Source organism: Colius striatus, chromosome 4 (genome assembly GCF_028858725.1).
Source record: "Colius striatus isolate bColStr4 chromosome 4, bColStr4.1.hap1, whole genome shotgun sequence".
NCBI lineage: Eukaryota > Metazoa > Chordata > Aves > Coliiformes > Coliidae > Colius > Colius striatus.
In genome coordinates, this window is record NC_084762.1 from 19,468,146 (window position 1) to 19,484,740 (window position 16,595).

The window sequence follows — 16,595 nt, forward strand, 5'->3', positions numbered from 1 at the left end:
CTTGCCAATGGATTGTTAACTAGGTGAACTCCAAGTACATGAAAAAATTAAGAGCCAAATACTTGAAGGCTTTTATCTCTCCTGGTGGTTTGTACTGCATGCAGTATTTGGTTCCATTGGGTGTTTAACCATCATTGGGGACACCTGAAAATGTTCTGCCTTTGGAAGGTCAGATTCTAAAATATCCTCATTCTAAGTTGTTGGTAAAGCTGTTCCAGTGGTCTGTGTGTAAAACATAAATTCAGCGTGCTCAGTGAGATTGAAGGTCCGTTCTGCTGCGCAACATTGTATATGCATTTTAAAATGAGCTTGAAAAAAATCTGAGCTTGTTATTAGCGTTGCAAGCAAAATATTTTCTGTTATCTCCTGTGCAATGTAGATGTGGTCATGGCAATACAATGATATTTGCTGCTGTATGCCTACAGAGTTTTCAAAACTAAAATTCAATGCTTAGCTAAATTGCTAAGCAGACTGGTAAATGTCCAATTTTAGCAGCCTAGCATATGTTTATAATTTTTGTTTTAACATATGTTATGTTGGTTGAACTCCCCTCCCCACACATGCGGTAGATAAAAGCTGTCACATCACAAAATGGTGGCAGCCCAACTTTTCTAACATTTTCCATGGCACTTCAGAGTCTTGCATTAATTAACTATTCTTGGATAGGAGACAGACTCTCATCTCTGTAGAATTTTGGTTTCAAACTCGTCATGTACTTGGGTTTATGTATGCACTATCCCATCTGTGTTTCTGCAGCCACAAATGGTAAGAAAGCACAGGGCAAAGAGGGAAGCAGTCAGGGAGAGTGAGGGTGCCCTTGGTTCTCAGATATGAATACCCAGCAAATGGCCCTGAAAGCAGGTGTGTTTAATTCACTGATGGGTTCTAGTATGCTAAAACAAGAGCGTTCTCTCTTTTCCAGTTTTCTGGGAGAGGTGGGTGGATAAAACAGCACAGGCCGTTTTCTTTTCATCATGAGCTACTAAACTACACCACTTTTCTCCTTGTTTGTAAAGGTATAAGGAGGAATTTCACTGAGTCTATGATTCTTTCTTAAACCTCAGTGGAGTAGAGGGGACTTGTGACAAATACCACTGCAGCTGTGATAATGCTGTCTTAATCCTTGCTGCACTGTGACACAGAAACCTGGATTTAGACATGAAAGGACATGCCTTAACAGTACAGCAGTCTGATCCCTTATCACATCAAGCTGCCTTATGCATGTGCTCCAAAATCATGATATTTTTTTGTATTCTGTTTGCCGTTTCCTTGTTGTTAAACTCCTGACCGTGTTGTACCTACTGTGCTGCTGTATCGTGGTTGGTTTTCTGTGGGGGATGAAGGAGCCTTGCCCATGAAGTGAAGCTGGTGTAGAAACGTCACAGAGTCTGGTAGAGGACTGACGTGGGCAAGTGCAGTCACAGCTGTGCCTGGTCTATCCACAGCATGGACAGGGTTTTCTTGATGTCGTCATCTCTGGGTGACATGGGTGCCACCCACTGCCCTCTGATCTACCTTGAAACTGCTCAAAAGCTCAGGCCCAGGTATAGGCATGGTTCTAAACATATTGCTAAAATGTAACATATGATATCATCCCTATCAAAGATCTGGGTTCCTGCAGTTGCGTTGGACATCTCAGTGTAGAGACTAAGGTACAGGGACATGGAGCTTCAGAGGAGCTGTTGAGGTACTAAGACCCTGTATAATAACAGACCTGGTGCATGCAGTGCTGTGAGAAGTCACGCTAGGAGCTGCTTCCAGGGCAGCCTGCTTCCAAAACCCTGTGCTGCCTCCCTGCTGCAAGTCAGCACCACTGTCAAGCCCAGAGCGTGTGACCCACTGGTAATGCTGGTGCAGCGTTTTGCCATCATCGGATTGTAGATGCGAGTGGTGGTTGTTCAATATTTATTTCCCATGTATGTATTTTTCAGCTACAGGACCTACAGCTGCTCTTTGGCTTGCAGTGGTTGTTAACTGGCTGCCAGTCATACCTGTGTATTGATTACACTAATTACTTATGTTCCCTTGTATCCATAACATCAGTTATTTATTGCTAGCAGAAATGTAAAGATATTTCTGTATTTTTCAGTGTTGCTTTCCACCCTGCTAAACATTTTTTCCATTTGAAGGTTTCTTGTATGATGTAATAAGTGTAAACATGGCTTTTCCCTTCTTTTTCTATGGCATCTCTCCATCCCTCCCCAAATGTAATTTGTCACCAGTAGAGTTCAACTAAGTCCAGTACCATTTTCCTGTATTGAACCTGGAAGTAGCATACATGAGTCTTTGGTGGAAGAGAGAAGCAGAGGAGTGCTGCTGAAGGACTTAAATGTTTATTGTGCTATTGTACAATGCCATGTCAGTAGCTCCTTTACTGCCTGTTTGCTGTTGTTTGCAGTACTGAATAACTCATTGGATAACCTTGAACAACTTTATTTTCTTATTGCTCACAATAGATTTTGCTTTAGATTAGAATAATAGTGCAAATAGTAATGCAGTTTAACTATTGATGAAAGCACAAGCATAACATTGAGATGAAAACTCTGACACAAATTGATCTGTAGATTTTTCTCCTGTAAGAGTATGTGTCACTTGCTCAGAAAAAATAATGTTTCTGAACAGTCAGAAACTGATAGCAGTGCTGCTTGTTACAAATACTGGAAGATCATCGGGTAAACCCTTGGAAATATTTACATTAGTCTCCCTTAAAAACAGCGAGTCTTAAACAGAAGTCCCTTTTCCCCCCAACATTTGTAGTTCATGTTCTTAAATATTTTTTTCATAATTTTTTAATGATGAGAAGAACTGTCTGTGAAAATTAAACATTTTATGTGGTTGTCTGGTTCTCAGAGGAATGATGTTTAGGTGAGCAGCAAACATCACAAAACTGAAGATAGTCACGAGAGTTTCTTTGTCCATGACAGTTATCCATAAGTTTTGAACCAAATTTTTTAGAAATATAAACGTATAGGCAGATGGTGATATTTACTTAAGGGAAACTGAATTCATTATCTGACTAGAACCGGGTATTTCAAGCAGCTGTTTGAAAATGAGAACTCACTTTCCATGAAGGAGAATGTATGTTTGGGGAAAATGGAGCGTCTTTCCAAAATTTAAGGCTATCTCTCCTTTAGTCTATGTCAGAGAGGTTTCTGATGTATGTGAATTAATTGATGAATTTGGTTAAATAGTTTTAGAAACTCATTTAAAAAAAAGGCAGTCCTTTGTAAAAGTTTCATAACTAGATAAAAGTTAGAGCTACTTTTTTCTTGAGGTATTCGAATAGAAAAAGGATTAAATCAAATATTTACTAATCTTACGCTGCCCTGCCAAAATTAATTTCTGGTTACTCAACTTGTCTTTATTTTAATTTATTGAGATGCAGTCGCTTCAGGAACACTACCTATAGGAAACATCTAGGGGTAAACCAGAAGAAAGGAAGCCAAATGTGAACAGATTCATTATCTTTTCCAGATGTGTTTTTGGAGGACTCTGTATTCTAGAACATATCTATTCTATTTGCATATCTATTATTTGAATCCTAAGAGTGTGAAAAATAATCTTAGCTTGTTTGTTCTTTTTTTCACATTTGTTTCTTATTTTTCCATGGAAAGTGGGCCAGAGACTATAATCCTAGCGTAAAGATGGAAAGCTATCCCTTGAAGACTGTAGTCTATCGATTGCTTATGTAATTTCTTCTCCCATTTCTTTAAGACTTTCACAGGGAACTCTTTCACCCAGGAAATTTGGTTTATAGAGAAATCTGAACTAGTTTGTTTGGAGCCAATACCTTTCCCTAGTCACTTAACTTCTAATGCATCTGTTTTCCCATTCTGTAACAAGCGAATTATAATCTTAATTATTTTACTGGAACCTATGCTAATATTTGTGAAGCCTAATTGTAGATTTTCAAGTGATTTTGGATCTCAGACTGAAGTTACGCATTTGAAGTGGGGTGACTGAAGGGCTTGTGATCCTTAAAACTCTTTGGTTTTGTAATTATCTCTTTGAACATTACAGAATAATGCAACCGTGTACTTGTGAAGCACAAACTCTGTAAACAGAGTAGATGCGTAAAGTTGACCCTTTGATAGGAAACAAGTTGTTCAGTTTGGGTATCTTTTCAGAGTCTCATAACTTCATTCACCTTCCTGATATTTGGCAAGCCTTCCTTCCTGGTGCAACTTTGTAAGCCATGAAAATAGCCATTTTGGGAACATATGGATAAAGGGATTTGTGCTCACCCCAAAATGCTAACATTTTTTCTGGCTATGTGGAGCCTTTATTTTGAATCTTGTGCGATACTCATATGTGAACTTAACATGCTGCTGAAATATATGCCTTGTGGTCTGGCCATCTGGGTTTTTTTTCATAGTGTTTCAGTGGTTTGAAAGGTTAAACTGGTTTTGTTTGGCATTAAGTAAGAATTAGCAATGATTGCATAGTATGTGCCACGTGTCTGCTTGATGTGGAATGCCTTCTGTAGCTTTTACTAATGAGGGGCGATGATTTAACAGTAAGTTAATGCTTGGGGTTTTAATTATGAGTAAGTCCCTGACTGCCAAAGAGAGCTGGTAAATTTTAGAGTTTCTCATAAATAGTATTCAGTTATTGCCTTGTGTTTTAACTGAATGAAAACTACTGTTTCGAAGAAGGCTTAATGTTTATTCAGCTGTAAAGAGTAGCCATGGGGGTTAAGGCCAGATACAGTCATTGATACTGATGCAGAGATGCAGAAGACTGAACTGTCCTAGCTGAAATTTGATCACAAGAATATTTTCCCTCCTCTGAAGTCAAAATAGTGGTTTATAATGGAAACTTTGTCATATTAATCAAGGAGACATTTGGATTTCACTTGTAGCAATAATTTCCCTTACTGGGATACTAGAAATTCCGGCAGCAAGATGCACTTTCTGATTCATTTTTTATCTTTTTCTTTTCTTTCTCTAGATCATAAAGGAGTTTGCAATGGCAATGCTCTGGAAATTCATGAGAGTAGCTAAATATTCCAAAACAGCTTTATCACCAAAAGTAAATGTAAGAGGAATTTCCACCCATTCAAGGCATTGTTCATCCAAGTCTATACCTTCAGATTTTGCTGCCAACACACCCTGCTCAAATACTGTGGAACTGCTCGGTAAAGCTTATCCTCAAGATGATTACAGCAATGTCACAGAGAAGATTCTTTCCAAGGTGGGGAAGAATTTGCACAACAAAAAGCACCACCCTTTGTGGCTAATCAAGGAGCAGGTGAAGGACCACTTTTACAAACAATATATAGGACGCCGTGGGACTCCACTCTTTTCTGTCTATGACGGTCTTTCTCCAGTGGTTACAGTACAGCAGAATTTTGATAGTTTGCTTATCCCACAAAACCATGCCAGCAGAAGGAAAGAGGATAACTATTACTTGAATCGTGATCACATGCTAAGAGCACATACATCAGCTCATCAGTGGGACTTGATACACTCTGGCTTAGATGCCTTTCTGGCAGTGGGAGATGTCTATCGCCGTGATACTATCGACAACACCCACTACCCAGTCTTCCATCAGATGGAAGGAGTTCGACTCTTCTCCTGTCATGAGGTAGGAATTCTCTAGTTGGGATGAAAGAGATTTTTGGTAAGTTTTGTGATCTTGTATTTACTGTAAGGAAAGTGTGTGCATGTAAACATGTTTTAGCAACACATGTTATGCAGTACACTGGTAGAGATCAAGTGATTGGTGATGTAGTAATACTTTTAATTTGGGAGAAATGCAAGTGGAAAATGTTGAACTTGAAAACAACTATAAACTTCCCCAGAAAAATGTGGAAAAAATGGAAAGACAATATTGAAAACTAGCGAAAGAAAACATTATCTGAAAAGAAATAGGTTGCTCAGCTCATGGTCTGCACAATTCAGTTGTAGTTCTATCATAAGTCTCTTCTGGAGAGGTCACCTTACCAAAAACATAGTCATATCAATATTTGAAGGACTCATGGATGTGAGTTGCTGCAACTACATCCAGAGTGCTGTTTTTATTATGTCATCTTTTTTCTTTTAATACCTTCTGTAAACGAATGTCATTTTTAGTGAATTGTTCCATTCTTCATCTCACTCTGAAGCTGCATCAAAGGATTCATCTGTTACAGCTGTTATGAGTGTATATGATACATTCACTGTAAACTCATCATAGTCTGGAGGCATCAGCTAGAGAGCTCTAGGTAGATGTCCAAGACTTTTGAGTTTATATGTATTTTTGGCACAGCATGCATGTTCTGCAAATGCATTTGTCATTAAGTATTGTGCAGTATCATTGATCGCTAGTAAATATAAGCCAGATTGTTTTCCAAATAGTAATTGATTTGTATAATTTGTGTTTGCTTGTAGCAATACTGCCAAATTCACATTTCTATAACTAAAACTAGCTTATTCTAATAATACTGAGATGCAGACCATTCTTAATGTGGTTGCCAATGGGTGACAGGAGCTTGGCAGGGAAATCTGCTGGGTTTGGATGCCGGAGGGAAAACTAGGGTAATCATTAAGCATGGCTTTTCTCACTGGAGAGGATTTGTGCTGCCTGCACTGGTGTTTCCCACTAGGTGTTGCCACCACTTCCACTTCAAAAATATACCTGCCTCTGTAGGTGTCCTGTGATCTATGTGATGTTGAATACAGCTTGCAGATTTTTCCAGTCTTGTTTGCTGTTCTTTTCCCATAGGCCTGTTTATGAATGCAATCAAGCTAGATGCAAGAGAAAAATGTAGAATACTACATTTTTTTTACTAATTTTGTTTTTTTAATCAAGCAAGAGTTCAGACATTCAGATGGAAAGATTTTATCTGCCACAAAATTAGAACCCTGACAGTATTGCTGGATGTAATTTATGCAAATGTAGGTGTGATTGATCTAATTATTAAATTATTGTTAATGTATATGCCTCTTAAGAATTTTTGGTCCTAATGACAGACTATTTTTTTCTTCTCTACAAATGTAATAATAGTAATAGTAGGACTTTAATAACTGGGAAGTTACAGAAATTTTCAACTGATAGGTTCTATCTGGAAACACAGGATGTGTAACAATTGGATTCATTGCATTGTAGATTCCTTGTTTCTTTTTCACTTTTTTTTTTTCCCCTCACCCAAATGATTGAGGTGTTATTGGAGAATGTTAATAGCTGAGGGATTTGAAGTTACCCATGTGCTAGAAAATGTGTCTGTCTAAAGAATGAAAGTCCGGTTGTCATTCTGTACTGATGAAGAAAGAATGGTGGTATGGTCTACAAGCTGTAAAGTATTGTTTACTGTGCAACATACATTAATTCTAAACCTAAGCATGAGATAAAGCATTCTCTTCTGCTTTACTTGAAGGTTGCCTACTGATAAAAAGTATTCAGTCTTGCAATATTTAAAACTTCTTACAATCACCATCACAACAGAGTTGTGGAAAAAAATTGAATGTCTAATTCTGAAATTTCACTGGGAATTGTTTCTGTGTTTTATATTCTGATTTCCTGTTCAAAATAACTCAAATTTTCATAATTTGGGAAGGAACTGAGTGGAGCAAGGACTAAATGGAAGTAATACTATATGAGAATTATTTTTATATTCATTTCTTTATATCGATGTTTAAGTTGTAATCCGCTGAGCAGAAATGTGCGAATGTCAGGGCCTGTTAACTTTGTATTAGGCTTTTCATTCATAACCAGTCTGCAATATCTGGTGAGAGGAAATTTGCACAGTACAGTGGACAGAAATCTTTGGAATTAAGAGAAAAACTGATAACTTTTAGCTACAAGCCATGAGTACATTTTATCTTACGGCAAATAAAATAATTTTCCATGTTGTAGCCAATTTACTGCTCCACTTTGTTCTTTTGATTTATACATTTATCATTTGTTGTGTTCTTAGTGAAAATAACCACAGAATGGAGGAGGGGGGCAGGGTAAGAACAAAACCTAAAACCTAGAGGAATTTTATAGGAAAATTGAGAGGAATTTGACATCTCATTTTGGGAAGAGAGAAAAAAAGATCTCTTCACTCTCACCTGAAATTTTAGTCAGAGTAAGAAAGATGTAGAAAAGTATCTGCCCTTTACAACTAGCAAATTCTGTACTCAAGGCTAGGTTAAAACTTCTGCCATGTGATTGAAACTCTTAGTATAATTCTTCTTCATATCAAAATTAAAATCAATATAATGGAAGTATGAGGTGGAAAACCAAATCCTAGTTTGGCAATTTTACAGTGTTTTACTCTCAGATACTTGTGAGCTATTTGCAGGTCTGGCTATACTGTTTTTCATGATGGTTTGTTGAATGTCTTTGTAACAGAAAAGTTATCTGTGATTTGAAGATGGGCAGATAAATTATGCTTTTCTGCAGCTTTTTATGACTGCAGGTATTAAAGTACTAAAGAAATCTACATCTTCCAAACTTACTCATTGCAAAACGTTACAATAATTAATGGTGAAATTTCCCAAACTTTTAAAAAATGTCTTTGGACTACTATCACAGTACACCTGAAAATCTATTTAGACACGTTTTAAGTATATTTTAAAATATTTTATGTAATTATTACCTGAATGTAAGATAGAAAAGTGTTGGAAACTAATAGAAATAGTTAAAACCAGAGTCAAAATAGCTTCCAAAATCTTCTTCAACATTCTGGACGTAAAATGTATAAAGGAATTGTTCTTCTTAAATAGTACCTCCAAATGGTATTTCTTTTGCATTTTTTTCTTCCACCATGCTTGTTTTCCTTCTAAAGAGTGGATAGATTTTTCTTTGTGTGGTGTATGTCTTTGTTCTTTTTATTTAATTCCTTCTGATTGGAAATATTGATACTGCTGGAACCATGTTTGAACTGGCAAATTTTTCTTTGTGAGTTATGAAAGAAATTATTTCTATACCATGCCGTGGACTTTGGTGGAGTTCTTTACTTGCAACAATTTATGGAAGAGGAAAAAAATATCTACTAAATGACACTGTACATTTTAGCCAGCAGAGGGACCCCATACAAACCCAATGGCAATCGTAGAACACTGCAGTTGACAACAAATAATATTTACACATTGGAAGGAGACTTCATAAAGTAGTTTATAGCCCGTACTTAATTATACATAAATTTTAAGGGCAACAGATGTGAATGCATAGGAATTGCTCCTCTAATTTAGTAACCTTGTTCCAATGGTAGCCAATACCAGATTGTTCAGATGAAGAACTAATCCTCTCATCAGGCTCATTTGTACTAACATCTGAAAACTGCAAATAGGGAGACTGTGAAGAAGTACGAGGGATATGACTTTATTTTCCATTGAAATGGTTTTGGTGGAAATTACAACTTTTTTTGTTAGGACACAATGGATAACTGTAAACATTCCAGTTAAATTAAGGATGATTTCTCCAAAGAAGTGTATGTAATTGCAAAAAATAAATAAATTAGTTATTGTGACCTCATAGCATGAAATGTATGTAAATGTAATGTAAAGATTCTTGTCCTAGGTAATAGAAATGTAGATTTTCTCTTATAAATACATACTCCTTTCATTATCTTTTCATACTTGTGTACTTTTGCCATACTCTTTGTGTATTAATTAAAAAAAAAAAAGTTGCTTTTATCCTTTTCCTTATGCTTTGGGGTAGGTGGGAACACCTGATTGACCTACATCTTTGTTTATACTTCTTTAGCTTTTTCGTAAATATCAATGTATGCCATCCTAAGTTTTCACTTGCAAGACTAGCGTCACTGGGTTTGACTTCTCCAAAATGCTCTGTGTTACTGCGTCTTTGGACACTGAACCTCTGTTCTGACCATTGTGTCCGAGGAAAGGTTCTTCCTGTCTTCAGTCATTTTTTTTTTTTTAATCCTCACATTTAAAGTAATTTAAATAAAGTTACAGTGTTTCAGAGATCAGCCTATTTTATAGAGTAATCTAGAATATTTATGATTTGTGCAGGAATATTTGTGTGTGTAACTCCATAATAGCAATGTTTAGCTGGATACTGAGAAGCAAATATTTTACAAGGCTTAAGTGGCCTTGTAAAGGTCCCTTCCAACCCCTAACATTCTATGATTCTTAGCCCTCTGCATCTTGAGGATAGGGGGAGGCTCAAGCAAGGATGATACACAACCATGAAATTAGGCTCTGGAAAAAACCTTTTCTGTTTGTTTCTTCTGATTTGGGTGATGGTCTTCAGTGCCCCAGCTGATGAGGATTAAGGCTTGTATGAATAGGAGTCGGTGACTCTGCAGCCAGATGAGATGCATATGGGGAGTTGTGGGTTGGTGTGTCAGTCCCTCTGACCGAGGGCATTTATCTCACATCATATAATAGCATAAGTGAGTCAATGGGACTTTTTTTGCTTTGAGATAGTAATACTGAAGTAGAGATCAATTCAGCTTTTTTCTGAAGGTGGGAAATGCTGAAATAGATTTTACTTTAGGATGGATATATCCCACACACCTCCCTAGGTGCCAGCAGTTCACAGGCCTGCATCTGCAGCACAGCCAGGCATGACAAGTGGTGCAGGCAGTGTGGATTGCAGGCAGTGTGAGACACTCAGCTCAGTAATCAACTTTCAGGTGCTACTCTGTGTGGCGTGGCATTTGAGTGTTGGTGTTGGTTGTGAACAATGCATCAGACCCAAGAGCCTGACAGATGGCCCTTCTTCTCTCAGTGAGCAGAGAGAAGCATATAAGAGCAGGGGCACCTGAACTAGATCCACCATGTTAAGAAAAAACAGCAGTGTAACTTTGCTAGAGTATTCTGATGTGAGTTCATTCCTGAGGCTGAAATTTGTCTGAGTGTTATGAATAAAGGACCTGGCTAGTTCAAGTGGAACTGACTTCACTCTTGAGGCTTTCTACCCAAGTTGTGAACATTTTATTATTCACTGTTCTCCAGGTTGTAGTGTATAAATCATGCCACAATAAGTAGAGCTTTACAGGTTTGAGGACTCACATTGTATTCTTTGTTATTTTCAGTTGAAAACTTGACAACCAAGGACATCAGAAGGTCTGTGAGATTTTCGTAGTAATTAATGGTCTAGAAGGTTGGGAAGCCAATAGTGCATCTTTAATTTCAAAGACTTTATAGAAAATATTTTTTTCAAGATTAGTTATACTATGGGTCTTATCCAGCTAAAAAGAATTTAAAAAATCTAACCATGTTTTTCAGAATAAAGTAGATACATCTATTCAAGGCAGTATTTGAATTGTGCAGGAGAAAAAAAGAGGAAAATGTTGACAAGGGTATTTGGGAAGTCTGGAGTGCATAAAGGAATTCCTATTGCCACAGAAAGTCAGAGTCCTATCATCTGTGTCTCATTATAGCTGATATATGTGTAGCAATGCTGACTTTTCTTTGCTATTCTAAAACATCTGTATTGTTTTCCCTTAAACATAGTGACGATTTAGTAGCTTTTTTTTTCAGAAACACTTTGATTAGGTTAAAAACACAAACAGAAATAACCTTACTTGCTGCAACTGAAGGACTGAAAACTGAGGTGTCCAGAAATTAAGTTGACCACAAGCCTTATTGCTTGAAGTGATTTTTGCCATTTCTCCCCAAACAAGTGCTTATTGATGTGCAGTAAAGAGCATTCTGTCATAGAGAAGACAAGTTGTGTATCTCTTTGGCACATGAAACTACCTGGATGGGGTTAGAGGTTTGCAAGTTTTATCCTCTTGGAGGCAGATTGGGACTGCCATGAGGTTTTCTTTTAGTTGAGCCATCTTCAAATGGCATCATCTTCATCATTCCTGATCCATCGTTTGAGTGTTATAACACATTAAAAAAGTTGTGGAAATGGTTTGCTATTTGTAAGTGGATTTAGAGTGCAGCTGTTTGTTTATTTATAGGGATATTCATCAGGGCCAGAGAGTCAAAATGTATTTGGTGTGGCAGGGTTGAGTGCTGCGACATGAAGATCCTCATGTACAGTGAATCTTAAGCGCTTATTTGTCTGTGAGTACAAATACATAAACCTTATGTATTCGTTATCTTAATTGCTGGCAAATACATGACTGGCAGGAGATATACACAACTGCATTTTGTAGAAACAGGATGTGGTTACGGATCTTTCTGATTTGAAACCTACTATGAACGCTATCCTATAAAGAGACAATCTTGGATGGACTCCTAAGCGTATGGATAATGAAGTGATATGAGATTTAAAAAAAGTCTGTCAAGGGACTGAAGAAATGTTGGGGTCTGTGGTAAAATCACATACATGAATTCTGCCCTCCATGCCAGGCTGAGAAATAATATGAAGTGCTTTTAAAGGAACAGAGCTCCATTTGTATTTGTCCAATTAAGGCCCAGCGTCTTCCGGACACTACCTGGTACCAAATTTGACTTTACTCACAATTTAGCTCATAATAAGAATAAATTTCATGTGAGGTGATAAGGTCACTTCAGTTCCTTTCTGTCTTGTCCTTTGTAATGCAATGTCAGTCAGACATCCTGAAGAATCCTGGAAATTATTAATTTTTTTGACTTCTGCATGATGAGACATTATTCAATGTTTTACACACGTTTACTTAAAGAAAGAGCTGCTTGTCCTTGCACCAGACAGACACGTTGGTGCTTGATTTACAGCTACAGGAAATTTCTTTTCTGGTAGTAGTAGTGACTGCTCATATACAATACAATAAAATAGTACATTTTAGTTTAGTCTATATGGAGGGAATAAAGGTGTGGAATAAAGGAGTAAAACTGTGACATCTTAGAGGTGTCAGTGTTTTATACAAGGTTTTTGGTTTTTTTCTATTTTCTCGGATATGTACTTGAGAAGAATTGACATCAACAAGGAGCAACTGTAGGTGATTCTTCATTTTATTCAAGCTTTGATTTTACCAGCTTCATGTGTATTGAAATGGTAAAGTATTTCTAATCCAAGACGTGTACTTAGCATAGTTTGATCATTATAATAGAAAAATTGTTATATCAGTTTAAAGTTGCTTATATTGACGTAGCAACGTTGATGAATAGGAAGGAAGGAACGAACGAAACAACCGTGAGACATCTTTTTTTCTCAGTATAACCATGTCCACGGCTGGGCTAGAGCTGTGCTCCATTCTCTATGGAGAATACCAAAGCGCCTCTTGGTGCTTGACTGTAAAGAGACTGTTTCCTTGGTGCTGCCTGCTTTTTGGGCACTCCCCTAAAGCTATGCTTTCACAGACTGGGTAAACTGGTATAGATTCACACCCCCACCGAAAGCAGCCCAGCCCCATCCCACATGCCAGATCATCCTTTGGTGCCAACAATATGCTGATAATTGATTACCAACCTGAATCTGACCATTTTCACATCCCTCAGTTTCTCCTCTTCTCCTGGGTTGCTTTTCACCCAGATCCACTTTCCAATCTGTCTCCATGCACTGCGTCATGGACACTTGTCCTGGCACAGAGGAGACGATGCATATGGCTGGTTTGGCAGGATGAAAAGGCTGGCAGGTTAGAGGACTAGGGTGTGACTAAATCTGTTTGCTTTAATGATTCGTGCACATATTTTATTTCTACATCTGATATAATCTACCAAAACAGAATTTTGGTACAGACAGTAAATGCAATATCAACATTTCAGGAATAACACGGGTAAGGAAAAATGCCTCTCTCTATTTGTTGATACAGATGCTGTATTTTAAAGGCAGTGCCCAGACTCTGATCCTTGTAGGGGTCAGAGGAATCAGTTTTAAGCTGGGAAGTGAGGGGTGGAATGAAGGGGAAAAGGAAGAAGAGAATTTCATGTCCTACAATACTGTTGGTGGGGAAAACAATAAATACGTCTCCCAGTGTGTAAGTACAGTGTATTCTAGTCCAAAGGGGAAAACCTCTCTGGCCTGAGGGGTGTTTCTGGCTTACTGAGAATAGTCTCTTCAGTTAATAGAAAGGAAAAAAAAGCACTTGTAGAGGGTAGTTCAGAGCAGGAACCTAATTTAGTCACTCCAGGTTCCTGTGTGAGTGAGCCTGTGTCTGCCCATTGACCACCCAGTGAGCCTAAGATGATTAACTTCCCTAAGCTAATGCAGGCCTCTGTGAACACTCCCTGGGTTTCAAAACCACATACTGGATGACTGATCTGCCCTGCTGACAGTAAATCAGTTATAGGATGGGTATCATGTGCTTCTTCTAGACACTGCAGAAATAATACCAGTAGGAAGAGGAGGATTTAATCTTTCACGTGAGCATTTGAATAAAGAATCCGTTATTTAAAAGTATAATGCCTAATTTTGTCAAGCTGCTACCTTTTGATTAGTAAAGGCATTTTTGTTAGACTGATGGATAATAGTTTCATTCTGTATTTCTCTTTTTACTTGTTTATTGTGTGGTTTTCTGCAATGCACTAAGGAGATTAAGTTGTGTCGTGTTTTCTTAATCTGCCAGCCAAGTCTCCTCCTGACTAGCAATACAAAGTTAAATGCTACTGATGATTTTTTTTAATACCCTCAATCCATTTTGCTTCTAGTTTGCACGCTATCTAAACTCAGACACCTTCTGTGTGCATTGTGTCCATATAAAATGTGCTAGAAGCTAGTCTTAATTAATTGTGCCTAGCATTTGTAGGCTACCAGAGGTTCACTTGAACTTTTTTAGATCACATTGTGCACTGAAGGTATCAAACTGCAATTAGAACAACTTCTGTGGGCATCAGCGAGTTGTTAAGGTTATGCAGTGTTCGTGTCATCTCCTAAGTAAGAGTTAGTAATGCTGGGAGGCTTAATGTGAAGAAAATCTCGATGCATGTTTTTTTGCGCTGTGTGTGCTTGGTTGACTATGGGAAGGTGGAGGAGGAGGTGGTGTAAGAAAAGGCACAATTAGCTTTCCCTGCCCTCCAGACTTAACAGAGTTGGGTTTTGTAGAGCTGTAAGGATTTCTAACAAAAATTTTCTTTAGAGTATAAAACTGCTTGCTTGTCTCCCTGAGACACAGAGCCTCCAACGATGTGGCTTAGCAAGTGTTTTATTGGTCTCTCTGGGAGGATGTAGATTTGCTAGTATATATCTGTCTGTTCGGGATCGCCTGGCCAGAAACAAATGGGATGTACAGGGAACAGAAATCTTCCACTTGCAGCAGATATGGTGGAGAGCAGACTCTGTGTGAAGAGCAAGTCTCTTGCTTCCCAAATACAGCTTGCCTCTGTGCTTTGTAATTTATCTGGAAACCCTAGGCCATGACAGAGGGGGTCTTTACAAGTGAATTAAGAACCTGAACAGGCTGTGCTGAGGTCTGAGAACTCTATCACTGCAGTTACTTACAGGGGGCTTGTAAGAAAGATGGAGACAGACTTTTTTTTAGTAGAGTCTGCTGTAATAGGATGAGGGGTAATGGCTTTAAATTGAAAGAAGGTAGATTTAGACTAGAGAGAAATATTTTACAAAGATGGTGGTGAAACACCATCACCAACCTGTTGCAGGTTGCCCAGAGAGGGTTTGGACTAGATGAGCTTTAAAGGCCCTTGCCAACCCAAACAATTGCATGATTCTAAGACTATGAATCCTTAAATGCCTCATGGACAAAATTTCTAAACAGAGAACGGTACTGTGTGTGGGCAAAAAAGCAGGAAAATCTTCAAATGAATAAACTGTACCCAAGATGAGTCAAATATAAGCAGCTTAAGATCTCATTAAACTGCTAGGGTTGGGTTTGTTTGTTTGTTTTCTTAAAGTTCATTTGTATACAAGCTTTTAAAAAGAGTTGGTTGTTTGGTATTTCTTTTACATCACTCAATTGCTAAAAAAAAGGTGAAGCTGTGATAAGTGCCATTGTTTATTGTAGCATTTGGGATGCAATTTACATATATCATACAGTTCAAAGTAACAGGAAAAAAGAAGTGTTTTCTTTAAAATTAGTATTTTGCTGTAGCTACCATATCATCAAATAATATGATTACAGAGATAAACCAAATCTTATTGCTTGCATATTTCTGTTCTTGTGATAATTTTTCTCTGTGTTTAGTGAACCGAATTTATACAAAATCACATTTGTTTTTCATGATGCAGACTTGGCAGGTAAGATCCCCACTGAAATGAATAAAACTTCATTCCCTGGTTTGGTTTACAAAGTCATTCATGCAAACCACTGGTGTTCCTATGTTTTTGTTCTAGTTGTTCTCCAACATTAAAGATGGTGAAGGCTTACAACTATTCGAGCAAGGTCATCGCACTGCACATAAGCAAGAATGTCACACCATGGAGGCGGTGAGGCTGGTGGAGTTTGACCTGAAGCAAGTGCTTACAAAACTCATGACCCACATCTTTGGTGACGGTAGGTTCTTGCACCTTTTTTACCTGGACTGCTGATGGCTGTACGCATCCAGACTTTACAGAAACATTTTACTGCATAATAAAACCAAGAGGCTTAGGGGTGATGGTGACAGCTGGTATACTGAAAAAGTCACGTGGGCTTTTTTCTAATGAGAATTATAGTCATTTTAGGAATCTTCATATTCTGTACTGTTACATTTTTGTCTTAAATGTGGTCAGAGTTCCATTGCTGTGTCTTTTAATGTCAGTGTAACTGACTTTTCCGCTGTGATCTGTACTTTGCATGTTATTGTTCTTTAAAACTTTAATAATTATATCCACACCTTTTAAAATTGAGCACA

The 16,595-nt window shown here is 37.8% G+C and overlaps 1 protein-coding gene across 4 annotated transcripts in view; it reads left to right on the plus strand.

The window, feature by feature from the left end:
- The window catches only part of FARS2 (phenylalanyl-tRNA synthetase 2, mitochondrial), a 249,376-nt gene that overhangs the window by 52,935 nt on the left and 179,846 nt on the right, over positions 1-16,595 (plus strand). For all 4 annotated transcript variants that reach the window (XM_061995655.1, XM_061995657.1, XM_061995656.1 and 1 more), the window contains 2 exons: positions 4,951-5,586; positions 16,096-16,255. In XM_061995655.1, the coding sequence (XP_061851639.1) occupies positions 4,969-5,586; positions 16,096-16,255 (778 nt within the window). In that variant the 5' untranslated portion in view covers positions 4,951-4,968. The remainder of the gene's footprint in view (positions 1-4,950; positions 5,587-16,095; positions 16,256-16,595) is intronic.